This window comes from Acinonyx jubatus, chromosome C2 (genome assembly GCF_027475565.1).
Source record: "Acinonyx jubatus isolate Ajub_Pintada_27869175 chromosome C2, VMU_Ajub_asm_v1.0, whole genome shotgun sequence".
In the NCBI taxonomy this organism is placed as follows: Eukaryota; Metazoa; Chordata; class Mammalia; order Carnivora; family Felidae; genus Acinonyx; species Acinonyx jubatus.
Genome location: NC_069384.1, coordinates 6,397,074 through 6,419,135, shown reverse-complemented (window position 1 = coordinate 6,419,135; position 22,062 = coordinate 6,397,074). Strand labels below are relative to the sequence as shown.

The 22,062-nt window shown below is 39.6% G+C and overlaps 1 protein-coding gene across 1 annotated transcript in view; it reads right to left on the bottom strand.

The window, feature by feature from the left end:
- The window catches only part of BRWD1 (bromodomain and WD repeat domain containing 1), a 130,192-nt gene that overhangs the window by 46,714 nt on the left and 61,416 nt on the right, over positions 1 to 22,062 (bottom strand). Inside the window, exons 19-23 of the mRNA XM_027041600.2 lie at positions 21,810 to 21,993; positions 17,841 to 17,934; positions 13,453 to 13,584; positions 3,691 to 3,785; positions 1,302 to 1,491 (exon numbers count right to left, since the gene is read on the bottom strand). Coding sequence (XP_026897401.1) covers positions 1,302 to 1,491; positions 3,691 to 3,785; positions 13,453 to 13,584; positions 17,841 to 17,934; positions 21,810 to 21,993 — 695 coding nt within the window. The remainder of the gene's footprint in view (positions 1 to 1,301; positions 1,492 to 3,690; positions 3,786 to 13,452; positions 13,585 to 17,840; positions 17,935 to 21,809; positions 21,994 to 22,062) is intronic.

Genomic DNA, 22,062 nt, shown 5'->3' with positions numbered 1-22,062 from the left:
TATGTCAAATGAGAATGGGCACATCGCCTAACGATCAGTTTTTAAACGGCATACGTATTTGGTTCCTTCACACACACGGGGGCGTGTACATTGTGGGCCACTGGTGAAAGCAGTGCAGGTTCCCCCGGCACTCATCTAGCCTCTCCCGGATTTCTAATAGACTCTTCATAACACTTGACATCCTATGGAAGGGGGCTCCTTTCCAACCTAAATCCTCTTCGACAGCCAGCCTGCTCTGCCGAGACCATTCTGAATTTCACCGTGGACTACTCATCACAGGGAGACTCCTCTTGATTTGAGGTTTTAAGACAGGTGACTTTAAAATGTGCCAACAAACTCTTTGATCTTCCTCATCTCTTCCACAGGTGCAGCCCACAACCGCTCCACTCAAGCAGAGTAAGACAGAAGTGACAAGAGGCTTCTAAGACAAAGCTGTCACAGGCATTAAGGCTTACCCCTGCTGACACCTCTGGATCACCTAACCTAGGGAATGTCGGCCACCATGTCATACAGATGCCCAAGCAGCTCTTTAAAGGGGCCCATGTGGTGAGTAGCTGGGTCTACAGCCAACTCCCCAACTGAATAGGGTTCAAAGAAGATCAGCCAGCTCCAGTTATACGTTCAGACAGCTGTAGCTCCAACCAGTGTGATAACTGTGACCTTGGGAACCAAAACTCACCTAGCTTTTCAGCCCCCAGATTCTTGACCCCCAAACAGGAATACATGTTTGTTGCTGTAAGGAGCTAAGATTCAGGATGGTCTGTGACACAGCAATACGTGAGGAATACAAAGACGTGGCATCTTTAAATAATGACTGTTACTTGCACGACATGAACACTGAACATATGATAAGAAATAGGAACATCACAAGTACTCCTGCTTGTGAACGTGCCAAATGAAAGAGAACGTGGCAGATGTAACTGGGAAACAAGGCAATGACAGAGGAAACAAGAAGAAAGTGCCCTAAAATGCCCTGAAGTATAGTTCTGGTGTTGAAATTAACAGCAGAAAATAAAGAGTTGTGGGATTCTGAGCAAAACAGAACTCCCTCCCGCTTATCGTGTCAGACTGAGGAAGGAGCCGGTGCCACCGCCAATTTGGGGCAGATTCGATAGAGAAGCCTCCAGAAGAAAGTAGCTTTTCCAAATATAAATTTGCATTTTACATTTGAGTCTTGAAGACTTAACAGTGTCAATAGTATATAAAATCTCCAATCTCCCTAAGACTTTTAATTTCTAAATATGGACAGAAACACTTGATAGAAAACGTAAATAGATGTTTTAAAGATATACTTCTCTTACCTCTTTTTTAGGCTTATTTTCTTTCTTTCTCTTTCGTCTCCTTTTTGGAGGAGATAAATTCTCAGTAGACATTTCATCCTCTGAACTACTGCAAAAGCGGGTAACTCGTCGACGTGATGACGTTCGTAAAGGAGGCTGCAAATTGATGCCTGCATCAGCTGTCCAGTCAGAGTATCTAGATGACGAGTCACTAGGAAAGAAAAGCAGTATATGTTGTAGGGAACCAGAATCTAAGCCCTAATGGCAATTTAATCACATAATCTTAAGAGATGAAGAGGAGGGAAGGAAGGATCCTGGGAAGATTCAACTTGAACAATCTGCCTTCACCATCAGCAAATACTGAAATGACCAGAGATCATGAGGAAGAGACAGAGACACTGGAAATTAGGAAAGGATGTAAGCCTGAGGAATTTTTTAAGTATAATATAGAGGAAACCTCATGGAAGACAACATTTAGAGCCCACCAACAATTCCCCTTTCAGAAGATGGGAATGTAATTATGGAAACAGTAGAGGTCATGCAGAACTGTAAGAGTAGGCCCCCCTCCCCCAAGTGAAAGGTGACTCGGGAATAGACTAAAATTCTAACTGGAATGAAAAACCATTAGTGAACACACTGAGAATACCAAGGAAAGTGTAGCCACAGCAGATAGAAAGCTGGAAGTGGTCAAAGTTCCTTGCCAAGAGGGGGACTTTCCTTAACAGGACGAAAGATCCAAGAGAGGAAGTGGTCCCGGCCCAGTCCAGAGCAGCAACAGAGTCAAAAAGGAAACAAGATCTAGAAAATGAGCCCCTGCCACCACCAGCTTCAGCAAATGCAGGAAAGAAAGCAGGACAAAGGGCTCCACTGAGACCACCACTGGCCAACCACACACCTCTCAGGCTCAATAAAACACATGCTCACACGCACATTTCCAAGAGCAGTTTATTTAAAAAGAGCTATTTAGAAAAATTGTTAAGAGCACCTGCTTTGTAGAATAAAATTCAAGAGAAGCTGAATTAAAAGACAATGATGACAGAGCTAGAAAGCAGAACAGAGGTTGCCAGGGGAGGGGCGGGAAGCGGAGAATCCCTGTTTAATGTGTACACACTCTCAATTTTGCAACGAGTTCTGGAGACTGGGTGCACAACAGTATGAATGTACTTAATGTTACTGAAATATACAGTTAAAAATGGTTAAGATAGTAAATTCTGTTATGTATATTTCATATTTCACAATTAAATTTATAAAAAAAATAGACAAGGGTTCTAAAAATCACTCCAGCCCCTCAATCATAACAATAAAAAAAGTCACGACACGAAAAAGGGAGTATTGTATGGTGGTCTAGACCGGCACAGCATCCATAGGAACAGAAATAAGATTGAGTCCTATTTGGAAGGGACGCTTTTCTAGACCTGGTGATGGCTATGCTGTGAAGAGAGAAAGATGTCCAGGTTTCTGGCACGAGCATCTGCCAAGGTGAACTTGACATTTTATTTACCAAAAGGAGGAACAGATGTTAACATCTGGGTCCCATGAAATCTGGATCCCAAAACTAGAGGGATCCACACATGCAATAACTGACAGTAAATAGAATGATGGTCTTACCACATACATTCTCGATACTGCTCTTTATGACTACAGCCCAAGACTACATTGTACACTGTGGGCTCAAATGTGTACAGTCAAACATACCCAAAAAACTTTCTGTACACACAGCTGTTAATCCAGTTCTCTTCTTAATTTTTTTTTGTTTTTTTTAAAGAGACAGAGAGAGAGCACAAGCAGGGGAGGAGAAAGGAGGAGGCGGGTACAAAGGATCCCAAGCAGGCTCTGCAAGGACAGCAGTGAGCCTGACATGGGGCTTGAACTCATGAACCATGACATTGTGACCTGAGCCAGAGTCAGATGCTCAACCAACTGAGCCACCCAGGCGCTCCCAGTTTTCTTCTCCTTTTAATTGTACGAGAAACTCAACTGCCCTTCACAGACTGGTCCATCCAAGCCTAGGACTAGGCTGCTGAGCAGATGAAAACAATGAAAAGCAAGCACCTGGAGGGGTGCCCCAGCCTACAGAGGGGTTGCTGTGTGTGACTCCTGATCCTGGGGTCGTGAGTTCAAGCCCCACGCTGGGTGTGGAGCCTACTTAAAACAAAAAAAAATTTTTTTTTTTTTTTTAACATTTATTTTTGAGACAGAGAGAGACAGAGCATGAACAGGGGAGGGGCAGAGAGAGAGGGAGACACAGAATCGGAAGCAGGCTCCAGGCTCCGAGCCATCCGCCCAGAGCCCGACGCGGGGCTCGAACTCACAGACTGCGAGATCGTGACCTGAGCTAAAGTAGGATGCTTAACCGACTGAGCCACCCAGGCGCCCCAAACCAAAAATTTTTTAAAGCAGTAGCAAGTACCTTGAACTTTCGCTGTCACTCTGACTCCTCCTGTCACTCCTCCACTCCTCTTCTTCAGAAGAGCAAGAACCTTCACTCTGATCACAGGAAGTCTCCTATGTATTGGGGGAGGGGGGGGATAAGATAAAAGTCCTCATCTTGAAGATTAAATAACACAAGTCAAGAAAAGCCGCATTCCATTCTTACCATTTCAGGCAATCGGGCAATGAATATAATTAGATGAACTTCAAACAAAAAGTCAGTGTCTTTAGCAAGGCACAGGGCGACAGAGACAGAGACTCAACACCACTGCTGCTGACACAGTGGGCCCTTCTCTGTGTGAGGCTGAGCCAAGTCCGTGTACATGTTTCCAGTGCCTGGACCTGGGTCACTGCAATAGGGGCACAGGGGCGTCTCATTCTACTTTCATTCCCTAATGGCCGATGACGCTGCGCATCTTTCCATACGATTACTTGCCATCTATGTATCTTCTCTGATGACGTGTCAGACTGTCTGATTTTTAAACTGGATTTTTTATTTTCTTATGAATGCATTTTAAGAATTCATGGTATATTTTAAATAGAAGTCCTTTATCAGATAGGAGCTCTACCAATATTTTCTCCTGGTCTGTGGCTTGCATTCTCTCCTAACAGTATCTTTCCCAGAGCAGGTTTTAATTGATGAAATCTAGCTTGTCACATTTTCCTTTAACAGATCATGCTTTTGGTATTCTATCTAAAAAGTCACCGCCATACCCAAGGTCACCTACATTTTATTGCATGTTATATTCTGGAAATTTTAAGTTCTGTGTTTTCCATTAAGCTTATGATCCATTTTGAGTCAATCTGTGAAAAGTACATGTCTAGACTTTTTTTTTAACATGTGGATGCCCAGTCATTCCAACACCGTCTGTTGAAAAGACTCTGCTTTATCCGCTGAGTTGTCTTTTGCTTTTTTGTCAAACGCTGATTGACCATACTTGCATTGGTCTATTTCTGGGTTTCCCTATTCTATTCCATTGATCTACTGTCTATTCTTTCACCAATACCACATTGTCTTGAAAACTACAGACTTGTTACGAACTCTCAATGTCAGGTACTATCAGTCCTCCAACTACGTTCTTCAGTACCCTGTTAGCTATTCTGGACCTTTTTCCTCTCCAAATAAACTTTAGAATCACTTCACCAATATCCACAAAATTAACTTGTTGGGATCTTGATTGGAGTTATGTTGAATCTACAGATCAAGTTAGGAAGAACTGACATCTTAACAAAAACACAGAACAAGAGGGACTCTCTCCTTCGTTGTTTATGGAAATGCAAACGTAACCCAGCCACTTTGGATGACAGTTTGGAAGTTTCTTACAAAGCTAAACATAGCCTAATCATATGATCCAATAAACCTGCTCCTTGGTATTTATCCAAATGCGTTAAAAATATCCCCACAAAATCTGCACATGGAAGTTTACACCAGCTTTATTCATAATCGCCAAAACTTTGAGGCACCTGGGTGGCTCAGTCAGTTAAGCGGCTGACTTCGGCTCAGGTCACGATCTTGAGGTTTGTGAATTCAAGCCTCGCGTAGGGCTCTGTGCTGACAGCTCAAAGCCTGGAGCCTGCTTCAGATTCTGTGTTTCCCTCTCTCTCTGTCCCTTCCCTGCTCGTGCTCTGTCTCTTTCTCTCAAAAATAAACAATAAAACAGAAAACAACAACAACAAAATAATTGCCAAAACTTAGAAGCAGCCAACATGTCCTTTAGTAAGTAAATGAAATAATCTATGGTAAATTCAGACAACGGAATATTATTCAGTTCTAAAAAGAAATGAAATATCAAGCCACAAAAAGATACAAAGGAAACTTAAACTCATATTACTAGAAAGTAGCCAATCTGAGGAGTATCTGCGTCAGACTTCAGCTCAGGTCATGATCTCATGGTTTGTGGGTTCAAGTCTCATATCGGGCTCTGTGCTGATAGCTCAGAGCCTGGAGCCTGCTTTAGACTGTGTCTCCCCCTCTCTCTGCCCCTCCCCCGTTCATATCTCTCTCCCTCTCTCTCTCTTCCCCCACCCCCCCACCCTTCAGAAATAAACATTTAAAAAAATTGAAAGTAGCCTATCTGAAAAGGCTACATACTGTATAATCCAACTGTATGGTATTCTGGAAAAGTCTACAGAAACAGCAGAAAAATCAGTGGTGACCTACCAGTGGCTCAGGAGGAGAGAAAGGAATGATTAAGTGTAGCAAGGAGGTTTTCGGGCAGTGAAACTGTTATGGTAGAGACATAACATTATGCATTTGTCAAAACCCACACAAATTGTGCAACACACAGAGATCCCTAATGTAAACTAGGAAATTGAGTTCACCAGAGGCAGCAGATGCACCACACTAACCCAGAAGTTACTACCAGGAGCAACTGTGTGCAGGGAAAAGAAGATAGGGGAATTCAAGGTACTCACTGTGTGGTTTTTGTGTAAACCTAAAACTGCTCTACGACAAATTTTTTTTAAGTCAATAAAGGGAAGAGAGGGGAAGAAACAACTCTGTGATTCCCACAGCCCTAATGGTTGCAATCTACTTTAAGTTCTAGTTATGGACACCAGGCAGGTACTTTTATTTTTTAATTTTTTTAAATGTTTATTTCTGAAGGAGAGAGAGACAGAGTGCTAGCGGGGGAGGGGCAGAGAGAGAGAGAGGGAGACACAGAATCGGACACAGGCTCCAGGCTCTGAGCTGTCACCACAGAGTCTGACGCGGGGCTTGAACTCACTCAGGAAAGGCAAGATCGTGACCTGAACCAAAGTCTGACGCTTAACTGATTTGAGCCACCCAGGCGCCCTAGGCAGGTACTTTTAAACTGAGACATGACCTTTTACTGTAACAGCATTTACATTAGGAGCACTGAGAATGGATAATGAAAATGTCACTGAAAACCAAAACTTAAAAGACAAAATCTAAAGTCAGTATCTACTTTTATCTACTTCATTTGAACAGGCAAAATGTAGAATAAGTGTATTCTTTTTTAATGTTTATTTATTTTTAAGAGAGAAAAAGAACACAAGCAGGATAGGGGGAGAGACAGGGGGACAGAGATCTAAAGCCAACTCTGAGCTGTTAGCACAGAGCCCGACATGGGACCTAAACTCACGAACCGTGAGATCATGACCTAATCTGAACTCAGACGCTTAACTGACTGAGCCATCCAAGTGCCCCTGAAGTCAACATATTCTCAAAACTGTTTCTCAAAATGTGAGCCTCCTCCTATTCCAGGAGTCTGGCTTTTATGTTCAAATGGACTTTTTTTTGTCATGACAGTGATAAACTCTTAAATGCTACTACCTAGAAATCATGCATCCTCTGAAATGTCTTACATGTGTTATCCCAATTCTCAAAACACCTCTGTAAACAGAGGAGGAGTTAAGAAAACTAATGACATTAAATTTCAGAGGCTTCCGATTTAACTTGACTATCAAGGCTGTGTGCATCTGCTTGTAACTCTGAGTTACTTAAAAAAAAAAAAAGTTCCTGATATTACACAAGCTTCAACCCCCACAAAGCCTGGATCTACCCTGCCTGTGTATTACCAGCTCTTCATCTATAGGGACACCCAAGACTAAGAAAAGTAAAATAACATGCGTAGGGTCACAGGAGGGTAAGTGTAGGAAGTGGAATTAGAAATCCAGCTAACTAGAAAGCCCTTACACATTTTCTACCATCAGTGCTTTCCAAACCAAAATGGAATGGAACCAACACGCATATACACAACACACCCCACACACACTCTCCCCATCTCTGCCCGGCCACACCACCACCCACCCCCTCCCCCACACCAGCTCCCCCACTGCAACAACACAGGTGAATGAATTCCTACCACTGGAGGTAAAACCCACCACCAAGCCACAAGATTATGGTTTATTTTAAAAGGTCAAGTGGATTTAACATTCCACATTATCTATGTTTGCATTAGTTTAAAGCATTTCCCCATTACTTGAAAATACACCAAACTAACAGATATAGAGAAAAATCTTAAGATTGATATACCAGTGATGATTTAAAAAGGAAAAAAAAAAAAAATCCCCCGAATAACCAAGGCAGTCCTGCAAAAGAAAACCAAAGCTGGAGGTATCACAATTCTGGACTTCAAGATGCATTACAAAGCCATAATCATCAAGATAGTACGGTACTGGCACAAAAACTAACCCATATATCAATGGAACAGAATAAAGAATCCAGAAATGGACCCACAAACATATAGCCAACTAATCTTTGACAAAGCAGGAAAGAATATCCAAGTGAAAAAAAGTGTCTTCATCAAATGGTATTGGGAAAACTAGACAGCAACATGCAGGAGAATGAACCTGGACCACTTTCTTAAGTGGCTATTTCAACTCAAAATGGATGAAAGACCTAAACAGAAGACCGGAAGCCATCAAAATCTTAGAAGAGAAAACAGGCAACAATCTCTTTGACCTCGGCCACAGCAACTTCTTACTCAACACATCTTCAGGAGCAAGGGAAACAAAAGCAAAAATGGACTGTTGGGACCTCATCAACATAAAAAGCTTCTGCGTGGCAAAGGAAACAATCAGCAAAACTAAAAGGCAATTGACGGAATGGGAGAGAAGATATTTGCAAATGACATATCAGATAAAGGGTTAGTATCCAAAATCAAACTCAACATCCAAAAAACAATCCAGTGAAGAAATGGGCAAAAGAGATGAATAGACACTTTTCCGAGGAAGACATCCAGATGGCTGACAGACACATGAAAAAATGCTCAACATCACTCATCATCAGGGAAATACAAATCAGAACCACGGTAAGATACCAGGTCACCTGTCAGAATGGCTAAAATGAACAATTCAGGCAACAACAGATATTGGTGAGGATACAGAGAAGGGGGAATCCTTTTGCACTGCTGATGAGAATGCAAACTGGTGCAGCCACTCTGGAAAACAGGATGGAAGTTCCTCAAAACATTAAAAATAGAATTACCATATGATCCAGTAATTCCACTACTGGGTATTTATCCAAAGGATACAGGTGTACTGTCTCAAAGAGGCACATGTACCCCAATGTTTATAGCAGCACTATTGACGATAGCCAAAGTATGGAAAGGGCCCCAATGTCCATGGACAGATGAATGGACAAAGAAGATGTGGGGTGGGGTGGGTGTGTGTGTGTATGTACGTATGTATATATACGTGTATATATGAGTATATACGTATGTATGTATATATGTGTGTGTGTGTGTGTGTATATAGACACATATACACATACACACATACAACGAAGTATTACTCGCCAATCAGAAAGAATGAAATCTTGCCATTTGCAGCTACGTGGATAGAACTAGAGGATATTATGCTAAGCGAAATTAGACAAAGACAGACAAATACATGACTTCACTCATGTGGAACTTAAGATACAAAACAGACAAACATAAAGGAAGGGAAACAAAAATAAGATAAAAACAGGGAAGGAGACAAACCATAAGAGACTCAAACAAAGAGAACAAACTGAGGGTTGCTGGAGGGGTTTGGTGGGGGAATGGGCTAAATGGGTGATGGGCATTAAGGAGGGCACTTGCTGGGTTTAGCACTGGGTGTTATACGTAAGTGATGAATCACTTGGTTCTATTCCTGAAATCAATATTACACTATATGTTAAATAACTTGGATGCAAATTTTAAAAATTTATAATAAAAAAAAAAGGAAAAAATCTATAATCAATCCTGGTGTTTCAAAAAGAACACAACAAAATAAGCATTAGCTGATATTTTCTTAGCATAATAACATAGATATGCATACTATAGACACCTAAATTAAGGCGTCTCACTTAGTGTGAAAATGGTAGACATGTCTCCACCAAGAGGAATACGGTCCACCATCTCCACCACCATTCAACACTGTGCTGAAAGAACCGAGCAATGCAATTAGATAAGAGAGAGCAATGGGAGGTATAAAAATTACCTTAGTAGGAAAACTAGTATTTTTTAAAAAATTTTTTCTAATGTTTATTTATTTTTGAGAGAGAGACAGAGAGATATGGAGCATGAGTGGGGAAGGGGCAGAGAGAGAGGGAGACAGAATCTGAAGTGGGCTCCAGGCTCTGAGCTGTCAGCACGGGACTCAAGCTCATGAACCGTGAGATTATGACCTGAGCCGAATTCAGACATTTAACCAACTGAGCCACCCAGGCACCCCAAAGGACAACTAAGTACTTGTACAAAGGAGAGGTACCTAAATAAAAAAACCTCAGATAATTCAATGATAAAATTAACTCAAAAGTTCGGTAACACAGCAAGATGTGTAAAAAAATTCAATCTACTGAAATCAGTAGCCTTCATCTCCACCAAGTAATAACCACTTAGAGGCTCTAATGGCAGAAAAAGAACGCAGCACCGTATAAACTACAGATAAAGAACTAACATATCTGGTATATAAAGAACCTTTGGAAATTGCGGTGGGCACGGAGGGGACCAAAAATGTGATAGAGAAATGACCAAAGGACATAAATACATGTGCACAAAGATGAAAAAAAAAAGACACTCTAAATATATGAAAAGATGTTCAACAACTTCACACATGAGAAAGTCAAAATAAAACTATTCTGTGAAATAAACCAAAGATAAAAGGACAAATATCGTATGATTCCACTTACACGAGGTCCGTATAGTAGGCAAATTTACAGAGAGCTAGAAAGTAGGAGAGAGGCTACCACGGACGTACAGAAGGGAAAAAGGGAGTCAGTGTTTAATGAGTACAGTGTCTGGGATGATGAAAGAGTGCTAGAAACGTACAGTGGTAATGGTTGCACATACTTAAGATAGAGGTAACACTTTTGAAGTGTACACAGGAAAATAAAGTAGTAAATTTTATAATTTTTCTCACTAAAAAAAAGCCAAAACATAAAAAAATAAAACTACACTAAGACACCATCTCTCACCCATTAAACTGGCAAAGATTATCAAGTATAAAACACTCCATTGGCTAATGGCTAAGAAAACCCATGTTGCTGGTGGCACCACCAGCAGGAAAGCCAAGTTGGAACCTTCCTTTGGCAGCAACTTTTACCACTACTTCCTACAACTCAGAGGCATGTATCTTTAGACACTGCGATCCTATTCCCAGGATCATACTCCCAAATGATGTCTCCATCAGCAAAAAACTACATACACAGACAAAAAGATTACTCATTGTGGCACTATTTATAATGAAAACACTGGAAACGTCCTAAATGGCCATAGGTAAGAGACGGGTTAAATAAACTATTAAAGTCCCATAATTGTATGATGCAAGTCTTGAAAGAAAGAGAGAAAGAGAGAGAGAGAGAGAGAATGAACGAACGAACGAACCATGGAGGAGATATTTAAAAACGAACATGGGGGACGCCTGGGTGGCTCAGTCGGTTAAGCGTCCGATTTCGGCTCAGGTCATGATCTCACGGTCCATGAGTTCGAGCCCTGCGTCAGGCTCTGTGCTGACAGCTCAGAGCCTGGAGCCTGTTTCAGATTCTGTGTCTCCCTCTCTCTCTGCCCCTCCCCTATTCATGCTCTGTCTCTGTCTCAAAAATAAATAAACGTTAAAAAAAAAAAAAAAAAACGAACATGGGGGCACCTGGGTGGCTCAGCTGGTTGAGCGTCCGACTTTAGCTCAGATCATGATCTCACAGCTCTGTGAGTTTGAGCCCCGCATCAGGCTCTGTGCTGACAGCTCAGAGCCTGGAGCCTGCTTCAGATTCTGTGTCTCCCTCTCTCTCCGCCCCTAACCCACTCCCATTCTGTCTCTGTCTCTCTCAAAAGTAAACAAACATTAAAAAAAAAACAAAAAACACAACGGACATGGAGTGAGTTCAAGAATATTTTAAGTGGAAAAAAAAGAATACTTAGTATCAATGTAATAGATGTGTTTAATTATAAGACTTATTAAATGGAAAGCTTTCATTAAATTTATTGGGTGCACATAATTAAATGAATTGAAAAGGGCAAAGAACTGGTATTTCTAGTTAACATTTTAAGTGGACTGCTAGCTGATTATAATAAATTACACTATTAAAAAAGAAAGAAAATTTTAAGTGAAAAAAGCCACGGAGTGAAAAGTGCCAAGAGCATCTATAGTATGCTATATTTTGTGTACAAAAGGAGAAACTATAAAATATACACATATCTGATTGAATGTATGAAGAAAAACACAGGAAGCATAAACCAGAAACTAGGGAAGATGGGTGGGAACGTTTACCATAATTATCCAAAACTATTAAGAAAGGGTTAAAACGTTCAATTCACTGTAAAAAGAAGAAAATAATGTAAAAAAGTCTCCTTACATAAAACACAATTAGTTACTTTAACAGGCTGATAACAGCAGCTAGCATTATTGGATATTAGACACTATCTTAAACACTTTACAATCAATCGAGTTCTTACATCTCTGAGGAATACACGCTACCACTGACTGCTTTTACAGATCTGGCCAGAGACCCAAAAAGGTTAAACAACTTGTCCAAGTGGAAGAATTTAGATTTAACCTCAAACCCTCTGCTCAACTATTACCTCAGTGCTTTACAGAAGAATTAAATCAATTGTTCATCAATACAGAACATTTCAAACCTTCAAACAATAGTGATTAAAAAATGTTAACATTCTATTATTAAATTTTCAACACTCTTTACAAAAACATTGGGTTCTTAAAAAAGGAAAATCAAAGGAAGACCAGTAATTCCATGTGATAATCGAGAAGGGGTTAGAGAGAGGCTTAGATTGGACAGCAGCACAAGCAACAAAGTAAAAACAAATCAACTGGACTTCATCAAAATGTAGAACTTTCCTTCAAAGGAAACCATTGAAGAAGTGAAAAGCCAGTCCCTCAAATGAGAGAAAATAAATGCAAGTCCTACGGCTGACAACAGACTCACATCCAGAAAAAAGAACTTTCACAGCAATAAAAAAAGACAACAAAAGTGATAAATGGACAACAGATTGGCATAGACATTTCTCCAAAGATAGACAGGAAATAAGCACATGAAAACATGTTCCATTATCATGAATCATTAGGGAAATGTATCAAAAGCAATGAGCTACCCCTTCACACCCACCAGGACAGCTAAAATCAAAAGTACATGTAGACAATGCCAAGTGCTACCAAGGCATGTGGTGAAACTGGAATCCTCCTCCATTACCGATGGGAATATAAAACAATGCAGCTGCTTTGGAAAACACTCCAGCAATTCCTCAAAAGGTTAAACACAGAGTCACCACATGACCCAGCAAACTGACTTGTAGATATACATCCAAATGAAACAAAAGCTTGTGTTCAAACAAAAACCTGTTATGTTAGTAAGGTGCATTATTCGTAATAGCCAAAACGAAGTATGGATGCATGCTACACGTGGACCAGCCTTGGAAACATTATGCCAACTGCAAAAAGCCCGTCCTCCCACCATCATACTGTAGGGTTCCATTTATATACAACGCATAGAACAGGTCAATCATTCCACAGAGACAGAAAGATTAGTGATTGTCTGGAGCTGAGAGAGGTGGGCTGGGGAGTAACTGCAAATGAGTACAGGATTTCGTTTGAGAGTCCATGAGGATTTTGAAATTAAAAAGTGGTGATGACGGGACAATCCCGTTAACATATTAGAACCTCTGGGTCACACGCTTGTACGGTTCAAGTATCTCAACAGAGCCGTTCCCGATTCATCCTAGTCCCGTGGTAGATTCAAAGGAAGAGACTGAAGACAAATTATTTACCACCATTTTATACATTTTAAAGTTAGAAAACTCACGTGTCTTCCAGAGCTCGAAGATTCATTTCCAGAAGACAGCTCAAGCCGCCCAAGATTTCTTCGACTGTAATTCAGGCGCCTGCGCCTGCACGTCCTCTGCCGGGACTGGGACAGCAGCACCAGCGACTCACACTGAAACAGAAACGCGCACGTGGAACCAGCATCCAGTAAGTGCCATCGCCCGCAAGACACATGTTCTTTCACATTCCAAAAAGGATTTAAGGCAAAAATAACGAAGAATAATAGCTCAAAAATATACAAATATGGATGTAGTTAAAGTTGGTGGTTTTACTTTTAAGGTACTTAGAAGACGTGGCTAAATGAGGCACGTTAGATCGGCATTTTCCAAACTAAATTATAAGTTAACTATTTTGCCATTAATAAGATCATAACAACAATAACCCAAGATACCACTTTAAAATATCTAATTTAGGGGCCCTGCGTGGCTCAGTCGGTTAAGCGTCCAACTCTTGGTTTTGGCTCAGGTCATGATCTCCGTTTCGTGGGTTCATGCCCCACATCGGGCTCCGCACTGACAGCATGGAGGCCACTTGGGATTCTCTGTCTCCCTCTCTCTGCTTCTCCCCCACTCGTGCTATTTCTCCCTCTCTCTCTCTCTCTCTCAAAACAAACTTTAATAGAAATAAAATACGTATCTTCGAAGTGAAAAGTATATATTCATGTATCATGATGCTGTCACCAACACTAATGAACATATCCCTGTTGTTTACACAGAGAGAAAGATCTGAAATAATCCTCAAAAATTAACCCAACTTATTTCCAGATTTTAATTTTTGGAGGATTTGTTGTTGTCAGTACTTTTCAGCTCTGTGTGAATTTTTAAAATACCATATTTTATCAAAACAAAATACATATTTAAATAATCCTTAAAAATCATCCAAATAAAACAGACGACACTTCTTCTAAAGGGCGGAGGGAGCATGCTATTGCTCAGACTCAGTCGTGTGTGAAAGCATATATTCCTTGAACTGATACACAAGTTAATTTTCACATTAGTACCTTCGGTTAGATAATCAGTGGTGTGTTTTATCATTTCGTTATGCCTCTGGCCGATTTTCAAATGAACTGTGCTTTCCTTAATTTGTCCATATTGATTTTCGTTAAAGAAAAAAACACCTATTAGTGAGTTTCACGACGGAAATTTTTAAACATAGGTAGGCCAAACCTACCATTAAGAAACTCTTGCAAAATATCCATTTTTTAAAATAAGTTTGAGGGCATTATATACCTAAACGAGCCTATAAAGAATTATAGGACCAAGATAGAAAAAGAGTGTAAACAGTAAAAGATAACCCTACAATTTCACTCCAGAAGAGGGAGCTGAAGGGTTCAGCAGGTAAGCAAAAACCCAAGAGACTAAACTCATGAGTTAGGCTAACAAAAAATTGCAATTTAGAGCCTTCTATGTGTAGAACACTGCAGGCTTTGGCTCTTAGATCAAAGGGTACTGCCTAGACTGATCGGTAAATTGCAGATAAACAGTAATCCAAAATAATTATAGCCCCATCCTTGTTGCGATTAAGGCAATACAGGCTTGACAGTGGCCTTAGCAGCTCACCATAAGCAGATGTAAATCCTCTCTGGGGGAAGAAGAATCATCCCAGGCTTCAAATTATCTCTAGCTTTAACATTCAATCAAAACCATAGGCAACAAAGAATGTAAACAAAAAAAATGAGAAAAAAATCAACAAGCAATGGAAACAGGGGAACAAGATACTGAAATAATGAAATCAGCAGACATGGATTTTTAAAAATAACCATGGCTGATTTTCAAGAAGTTAATGAGAACTTCACCAGAAAACTGAAAGCCCCAAAAAAGGGACCAAGTAAAAATTATGAACTGACAGTAACAAAACTAGGTTTAACAGCAGATTACACATGGCTAAAAGAACTAATGAACTGCAATATAGGTCAGGAGAAAAAAAAAAATCGGAATAACAGCTAACAACCTAACAAAAAGAAATCAATAGCAAAAGTCTAACATACATGTAACTGCAGTATCAGGAGGAAGAAGGAAACACATTCGATGCAAACACTAGCCAAAGGAAAGCTAGCATAGCTGTATAAAGAATTTGGAGAAGGGGCACCTGGGCAGCTCAGGCTGTTAAGCATACAACTCTTGACTGACTCAGGGCATGATCTCATGGTTCATGGGATCAAGCCATGCATCGGGCTCTGCACTGACAGTGTGGAGCCTGTTTGGGATCCTCTCTCTCTGCCCCTCCTCAGCTTGTGCGAGTGATGCTTGCACCTCTCACTCACTCTCTCTCTCTCTCTCTCTCTCTCAAAATAAATAAACATTAAAAAAGAGTTTGGAGAGTAAAACATTACAAGAAATAAGGGGTGAAAATTCATACTGAGAAAAGGTTCAATTCAACAGGGAAAAATGAAATTCTACATGTGTACATACCAAATAATATAGCTGCAAACCATATTAAGAAAAACAAGTCGAAACAGAGAAATTTGTAAAGATAATGAGGTTTTAACATATCTCACTATAGGTAGGGAGTGCAATCAGTTTGAAATGGCATGTGGCATTAACTAAGTGGAATATACACATATCCCATGATCTAAAATTTTCACTCCAAGGCATAGATTAAAATATACAAAGAGATACCAAGAGATACGTACAAAATGCTGACAGCAGAATTATTACTAATAGTCAAAATATGAAAACAATCCAAATGTCTTTCAAGAACAGACTGAATAAATGGCAGTATGTTCATCAAGGGAATACTACACAACAAACAATGAAAATAAATGAACTTCAACTACTCACAACAACACAGATAAATCTCACAAGGTCAAATGATTAAGCCAGATACAAAAGAATGCAGAATGTAGGATTCCACTTAGATCAGTGTTTCTCGATGTTTTTGCATTATCATTACCGTACAGGAAACTTGGAACAGTTTCCTAATTTGCTCCCCCACAAGATGTAATACTGCAGATATATGTCATCAGTGTTTACATAGTGTATATATCCAAGCTTTGTACATAAGAAGACTAAGTATAAAGTTTAGCCTTTTTACTCCATACCTGATTAAGAATAATCATAATTTTTGACTTAAAGGTAAAATTGAAAATTTTAAAGAACTTCATACATTTAACTTCATAACCATTTCTTGAATAATTTTAATATAATTTAATTACATAGATTGTAATATATCAAGTAACATATCCAAATTAGAAAACCGTGACTACATAAGGAACAGCAATGTAATCAGTTTTTAAAATCTTTCAAAACGTATTTTTTCTAGCAAAAATAAAACAATCAAAGAATCTATCAGTTACTTATAACTTATTTTAGTAAATTTAACTTACAAAATTTTTCATGAGAAAACATCCTAACTCAGGCCAAAGATATTCATTTAGATAGTCAACATTTTTTTCTTTTCAGTACCTGACATGATGAGTTGAATCACTTTTAAATTAAATAAAAAGGTAACAGGCACCTGGGTGGCTCAGTCGCTTAAATATCCAACTCTTGGTTTCAGCTCAGGTCATGATCTCAGTGAGTTTGAACCTTGCATCGGGCTCTGTGCTGATAGCGCGGAGCCTGCTTGGGATCCTCTCTCTCTGCCCCTCCACCACTACTAATTCATTCTCTCTCTCTCTCTTTCATTCTTTCTCTCTCTCTCTCTCTCTCAAAATAAGTAAACTTTCTAAAAATTAATTAGAATCAAGCTTCAATGACAAGGTACATAATGGCAGCCATGAGTACGTGCACAGGCCATCAGTCGTGACGTTGAACGGTCAACTGCGAGCAAGTCCACAAAGTTTTGCAGCGCTGATCTTGCATACATTTTGTGCACCTTCCATGCATCAGTGTTAACACTGCTCATGTGATGTGCATGAAAATCCAAATAGAGAAACTAAATATTATGGACAAAGATTTTCTTCAGCAGGATGAAGTTTTGGAGGGTCTAAGTTTTTTTTACAGATTTTTTGGAACTGCATCATCAGGATAAACTGCAGAAACAGACAAAGCTAACCAGCAGTTTTACAAATCAAACGACAGGCTAGCTGTGGATGCAGTGAGTAGGGACGGACCTGCCATGCTTGAGATAAGCCCAGAACATTCCAATTCTTGACCTGAGTGGTCACCACACAGGAATTTTCTGGAATCCTTTACCACTGGTAGCCAGCCATTGGGCTACTTACTCCTCTCAAGTTTCAGACCACTCTTTCCCAACAGCTGTACAACTTTATGCCCCTTATTTTCAATCCCAAACAGAAGACCTTGAGCAAGAAATAGTCTACTTCAGGCAAAAGGTACTAATATTCTCAAGGATCAAAAAAATAAAAGTATAAATTCAGTTTAATTTCCAATTTGCTTATTCCTCAGAAAACAGAATTTCGGTTACCTTCTGTGTGAGCTGGAGAGTCTTCCTTTTTCTTCCTATTATATAAAGATTTCTTTCCTCTTCACCCTTCTCTATTCTGAAGTCTTCCAATTTCCTACAAATGTAAGTATCCAGTTATACTGGTTAATGAACTGATGGATAAGTAAAGGGTATAAAGAGGAAAAACTAATCATTACGATTTGGGGCACCATAAGCTTATATGCTTTCTAAACTAATACAAAAAAATCCCTAAAGTTCTAATAAAACAAGTCAAGCTATACTTTATGTTAGAAACGTAATATGGGGCGCCTGGGTGGCTCAGTCAGTTGGGCATCCGACTTGAGCTCAGGTCATGATCTCACAGTTCGTGGGTTCGAGCCCCGCATCGGGCTCTGTGCTGACAGCTTGGAGCCTGTTTTGGATTCTGTGTCTCCCTCTCTCTGCTTCTCTCCTGCTCATGCTCTCTCTCTCTCTCAAAAATAAATAAATATTTAAAAAAAAAAGAAACAATATAATCTCAGAGGCAGTTAGGAGGTCTTATTTTTCGCACTTAATACAGAGATGTTTATATTTTCACAGACCCCAATACAACCAACTCAAATAGAATCTTTCACATTAGCTACTCAATCTCCCTGTAAATTGGGCAAGACTACAATCCTTTTCTCTAAAGAAACAATAAAAACAGAATCCTCCTCCCAACTTATTCAAACTGCATGTTTTGTAATTGGTAGAAAACCAGAATGGCAGTGTTACTACTTCTTCTAATCACCTATATTTCACTCACATGATACAAAACAAAGATTATGTTCCTGTGACCGATCTCAAAGCAGGGGACCTTCCACCATGAGGAATGTACTGAACGAAGTTCAGTTTCCTCCTCCGTGGTGAGAGAATCCAGGTGACTGAATGTCCCTTTTCTCCAACTTGAATGCTGCTGAAAACATATGGCTTTGTGTTTTATGTTCACTTTAAAACCCCTCTTGGGCCAGTTTCAAAACAGACATATGGGCCACGGCCCGAGACACAACTAGACGCTCAAATGAGTCTGCACGCAAATGCCGGTAAGAACTTGATTCTACAGAAATTGCTTTTTTCTCAGGATCCACCTCTGGCTCACACTCAGGTGCCAACAGAACAATGCTGCATCCACAGGGCAGCTCTAAATCAGACTCAGCCCTTCACACGTTCTCAGTTTCACCAACTGTATATATATATTTAAGGAACTATGGAATTCCTACCCCATAGCTGTACGCTTCCCTTTGCTTTGAAAACGAACCACCACATACACTTCATTCTCAATCACTAACATGGCTGAGAACATGCTAGGAACATGCTAGGCCTTCGTGAGTACAGTATCATCTTCAACGGTGTGCAACTGCAATCCCACACCTAAATGAGACGTCAGTTAAGAAAAGCGGTATTAGAAAGATCATAGGATGAACAGAATTAGAATGAATACAACGGACAGAGTCTCCACTATTCCTGAATTAAGACAAACTACATGTCTGAGATCTAGCCCCAACCGGAACTGCGTCTACTAGGAAGCAGGACTGTGTGCTCATGGTTCTGCACGGGAGGATCATTGATTTTCTCACACTTTCATCTATCACCTAAATTTTTCACAAGGGACACATAACTACTTTTATAGCTGGGAAACAAAATTTTAATTTTCTCCATCTTCATCAAGTGCCACTGTAATTAATTAATTACAAGTTACGTAAAATTCCCATTGCTTCCACTCATAAGGACTGTCATCAAGAGCACCGACCGTTGCTAGATCGCTTAGCGCCCCATTGTAAAATCTCACGTGTATTTTAGAATACAGCACTATGAGGAGCTACGCTCTTCTTCGGGAAATTTTTATTATAGCAGACAGCTAGTTGGTGCAAAAACTGCATTCTCCTTTTCTTCCTTTGAAACAGATCTGTTTTTATCTAGGCTCTTTGCTGCCCTAAATAGAAACCATCACCTAGCCTCCTCTGTAGCTAAGTACAGCCATACGATGACAACATTCTGGTCAATGAATTAAGAGCAGAAGATCTCATGTGCAACCATGACAGCTGCTTAAATCAAGTTTACTCAACAAATGTCCTTTTTGCCTCAGTCTCTCCCTTCTTCTGTGCTCTCTACCACAAAGGCAGACATGATGGCTACCATAATAAAGACCAGCTATCTTGGACATAACTGTTTCCAGTGTTTCATCTGAAGAGAATAAATAATAGAGGAATTATTGTCGGGGCACCTGGGTGGTTCAGTCAGTTAAGATCTGACTCCTGGTTTCGGCTCAGGTCATGATCTCACAGTTCGTGAGTTCAAGTCCTACACCAGGAACTGTGCTGATAGCACAGAATCTGCTTGGGATTCTCGGTCTCCCACTCTCTCTGCTTCTCTCTTTCTCACTCTCTCAAAATAAATAAATATTTAAAAAAAAAAAAAAAAGGAGAAAGAACTATTCTTCAGGTCTTTCACTCTTGATACTGGTTTGCTTCCCTTGGTTCTGACAACAAAAAGTATCCCAAAGTAACACTTTTGGTTCTGATGACCATGCAACTCAGACACAATTTTAAGGATTAATGATAGCATAGTACATACATGATGGTGATTTTCTGTATTTCTCATCCCAATACCAGATTTTGCTTTCCATTATTTTATGGTGTATTTATAAACATTCTTAAATTCACCATACAGTATGTAAGTACTACATTCCTCCACCAATCACCGAAACTCTTTGGCCTAAACACATGAAGGACGCACTTTTACAAAACCATCTTCAAGGCATTAGTTACTAGGAGATATAAGATAACAGAATACTGAACATTTCAGTTATCACTGAAAAGCAGTATTTGCTATGTCCATTGCATTAACTCAAAAATCAGTTAGGTTATACTCAGTAGCAAGGAAGACCCTACTGCCCAGATTATAATTATGAAATACTTCCCACTAAAAGAAAACAGGGCTACTTAAGAGAAAAGAATGACTCTACATCCAAGACGAGAAATTCACAAGATGAACTTCAACACCTTGCCATGTCTGGTAGCAGGGATGTTACAGAAAGATACTACAGTCGTTTGAAAAGGACTAAAGAGCCAACTTGAAGAGGCTCCTCCTGGCTAGAGGTGGAAAAACTTAAAAATCGATAAAGATATTAGAAATAAACTAAATCGCAGCAGTGTGATTTATACAGCGAAAACCCCAAAAACAAATTGGTCAACGCTGGAGGATGAAAGGGAGTAAATCTTCGTCTTGAAGGTAAATAAAGCAAAATAAACATCTATCTTGTCTTTTCTATATGAACTTTACTATTAGATAATCAAACAGCACATCCGGGTAAATTTCTCTTTTAGAAGTACCCACTGTAACAAATGAAGACTTCAAAGAGTTGAGTGATCAGTTTTATGACCCCTAATGAATTGATGAACCTAACCAGTGAGTTCCCATGCCTGCCAGTGTCACAAAAAGAGAATACTTATTATGTGCCTTTTGACAAAATTATGCCACTTTAAGAAATAGTCTTGCAAAAAACTAAAAACATTTATGACATGAGACAATTGGAAATTTAAACACTGGACATTTGGTTCTACTGAGGAATTATTTTTCTAAGGTATGACAATAGCACTGTGGTAATAACTGAAAACAATCCCTGATCTTTTAGATATATATATATGTGTATCTTTTAGGCATATTTTTAAACAAAATTATATACCTGGGATTTATTTCAAAATAACAATAAAGGGACAAAAGCAGGTATTTGTAAAGATGGAACAGGAATACGAAAAACAATTTACAAAAAAAGTAACCACAGTAAAAACTTTGAGAACAATTTCAACATTTTCCTACCACAAGTAAACCAGATTCCAACCCATTACTAAAATATACTTACGTGATTATTTACACCACTAATGGGGTTAAAAAAAAAAAAAAAGGTGTAAATAACCACATAGATATATTTTTGTAAAAAGAAACAATATTAAGAGATATCCTAAAACAAACCTAAATATGCCTAGTGGTACCTCTGGTACAACCACTCTTCGTTTCCAAGCCTGCAGGTCACGCTCAGTAGCAATCTGACTGCGTGGAGCATTCTGATGCATCTGACGAACACCTTCCACTTGTCCGCTACGACGCAGACCAATATTTGGAGGGGACTGGATGTCTAAGCTCAGTCTTCTAAAACCTACAAAAAAGAAACGTCAAAACGGATTCCGAGAGAAATTTCAATCTAATATGCATTTAACACATAATA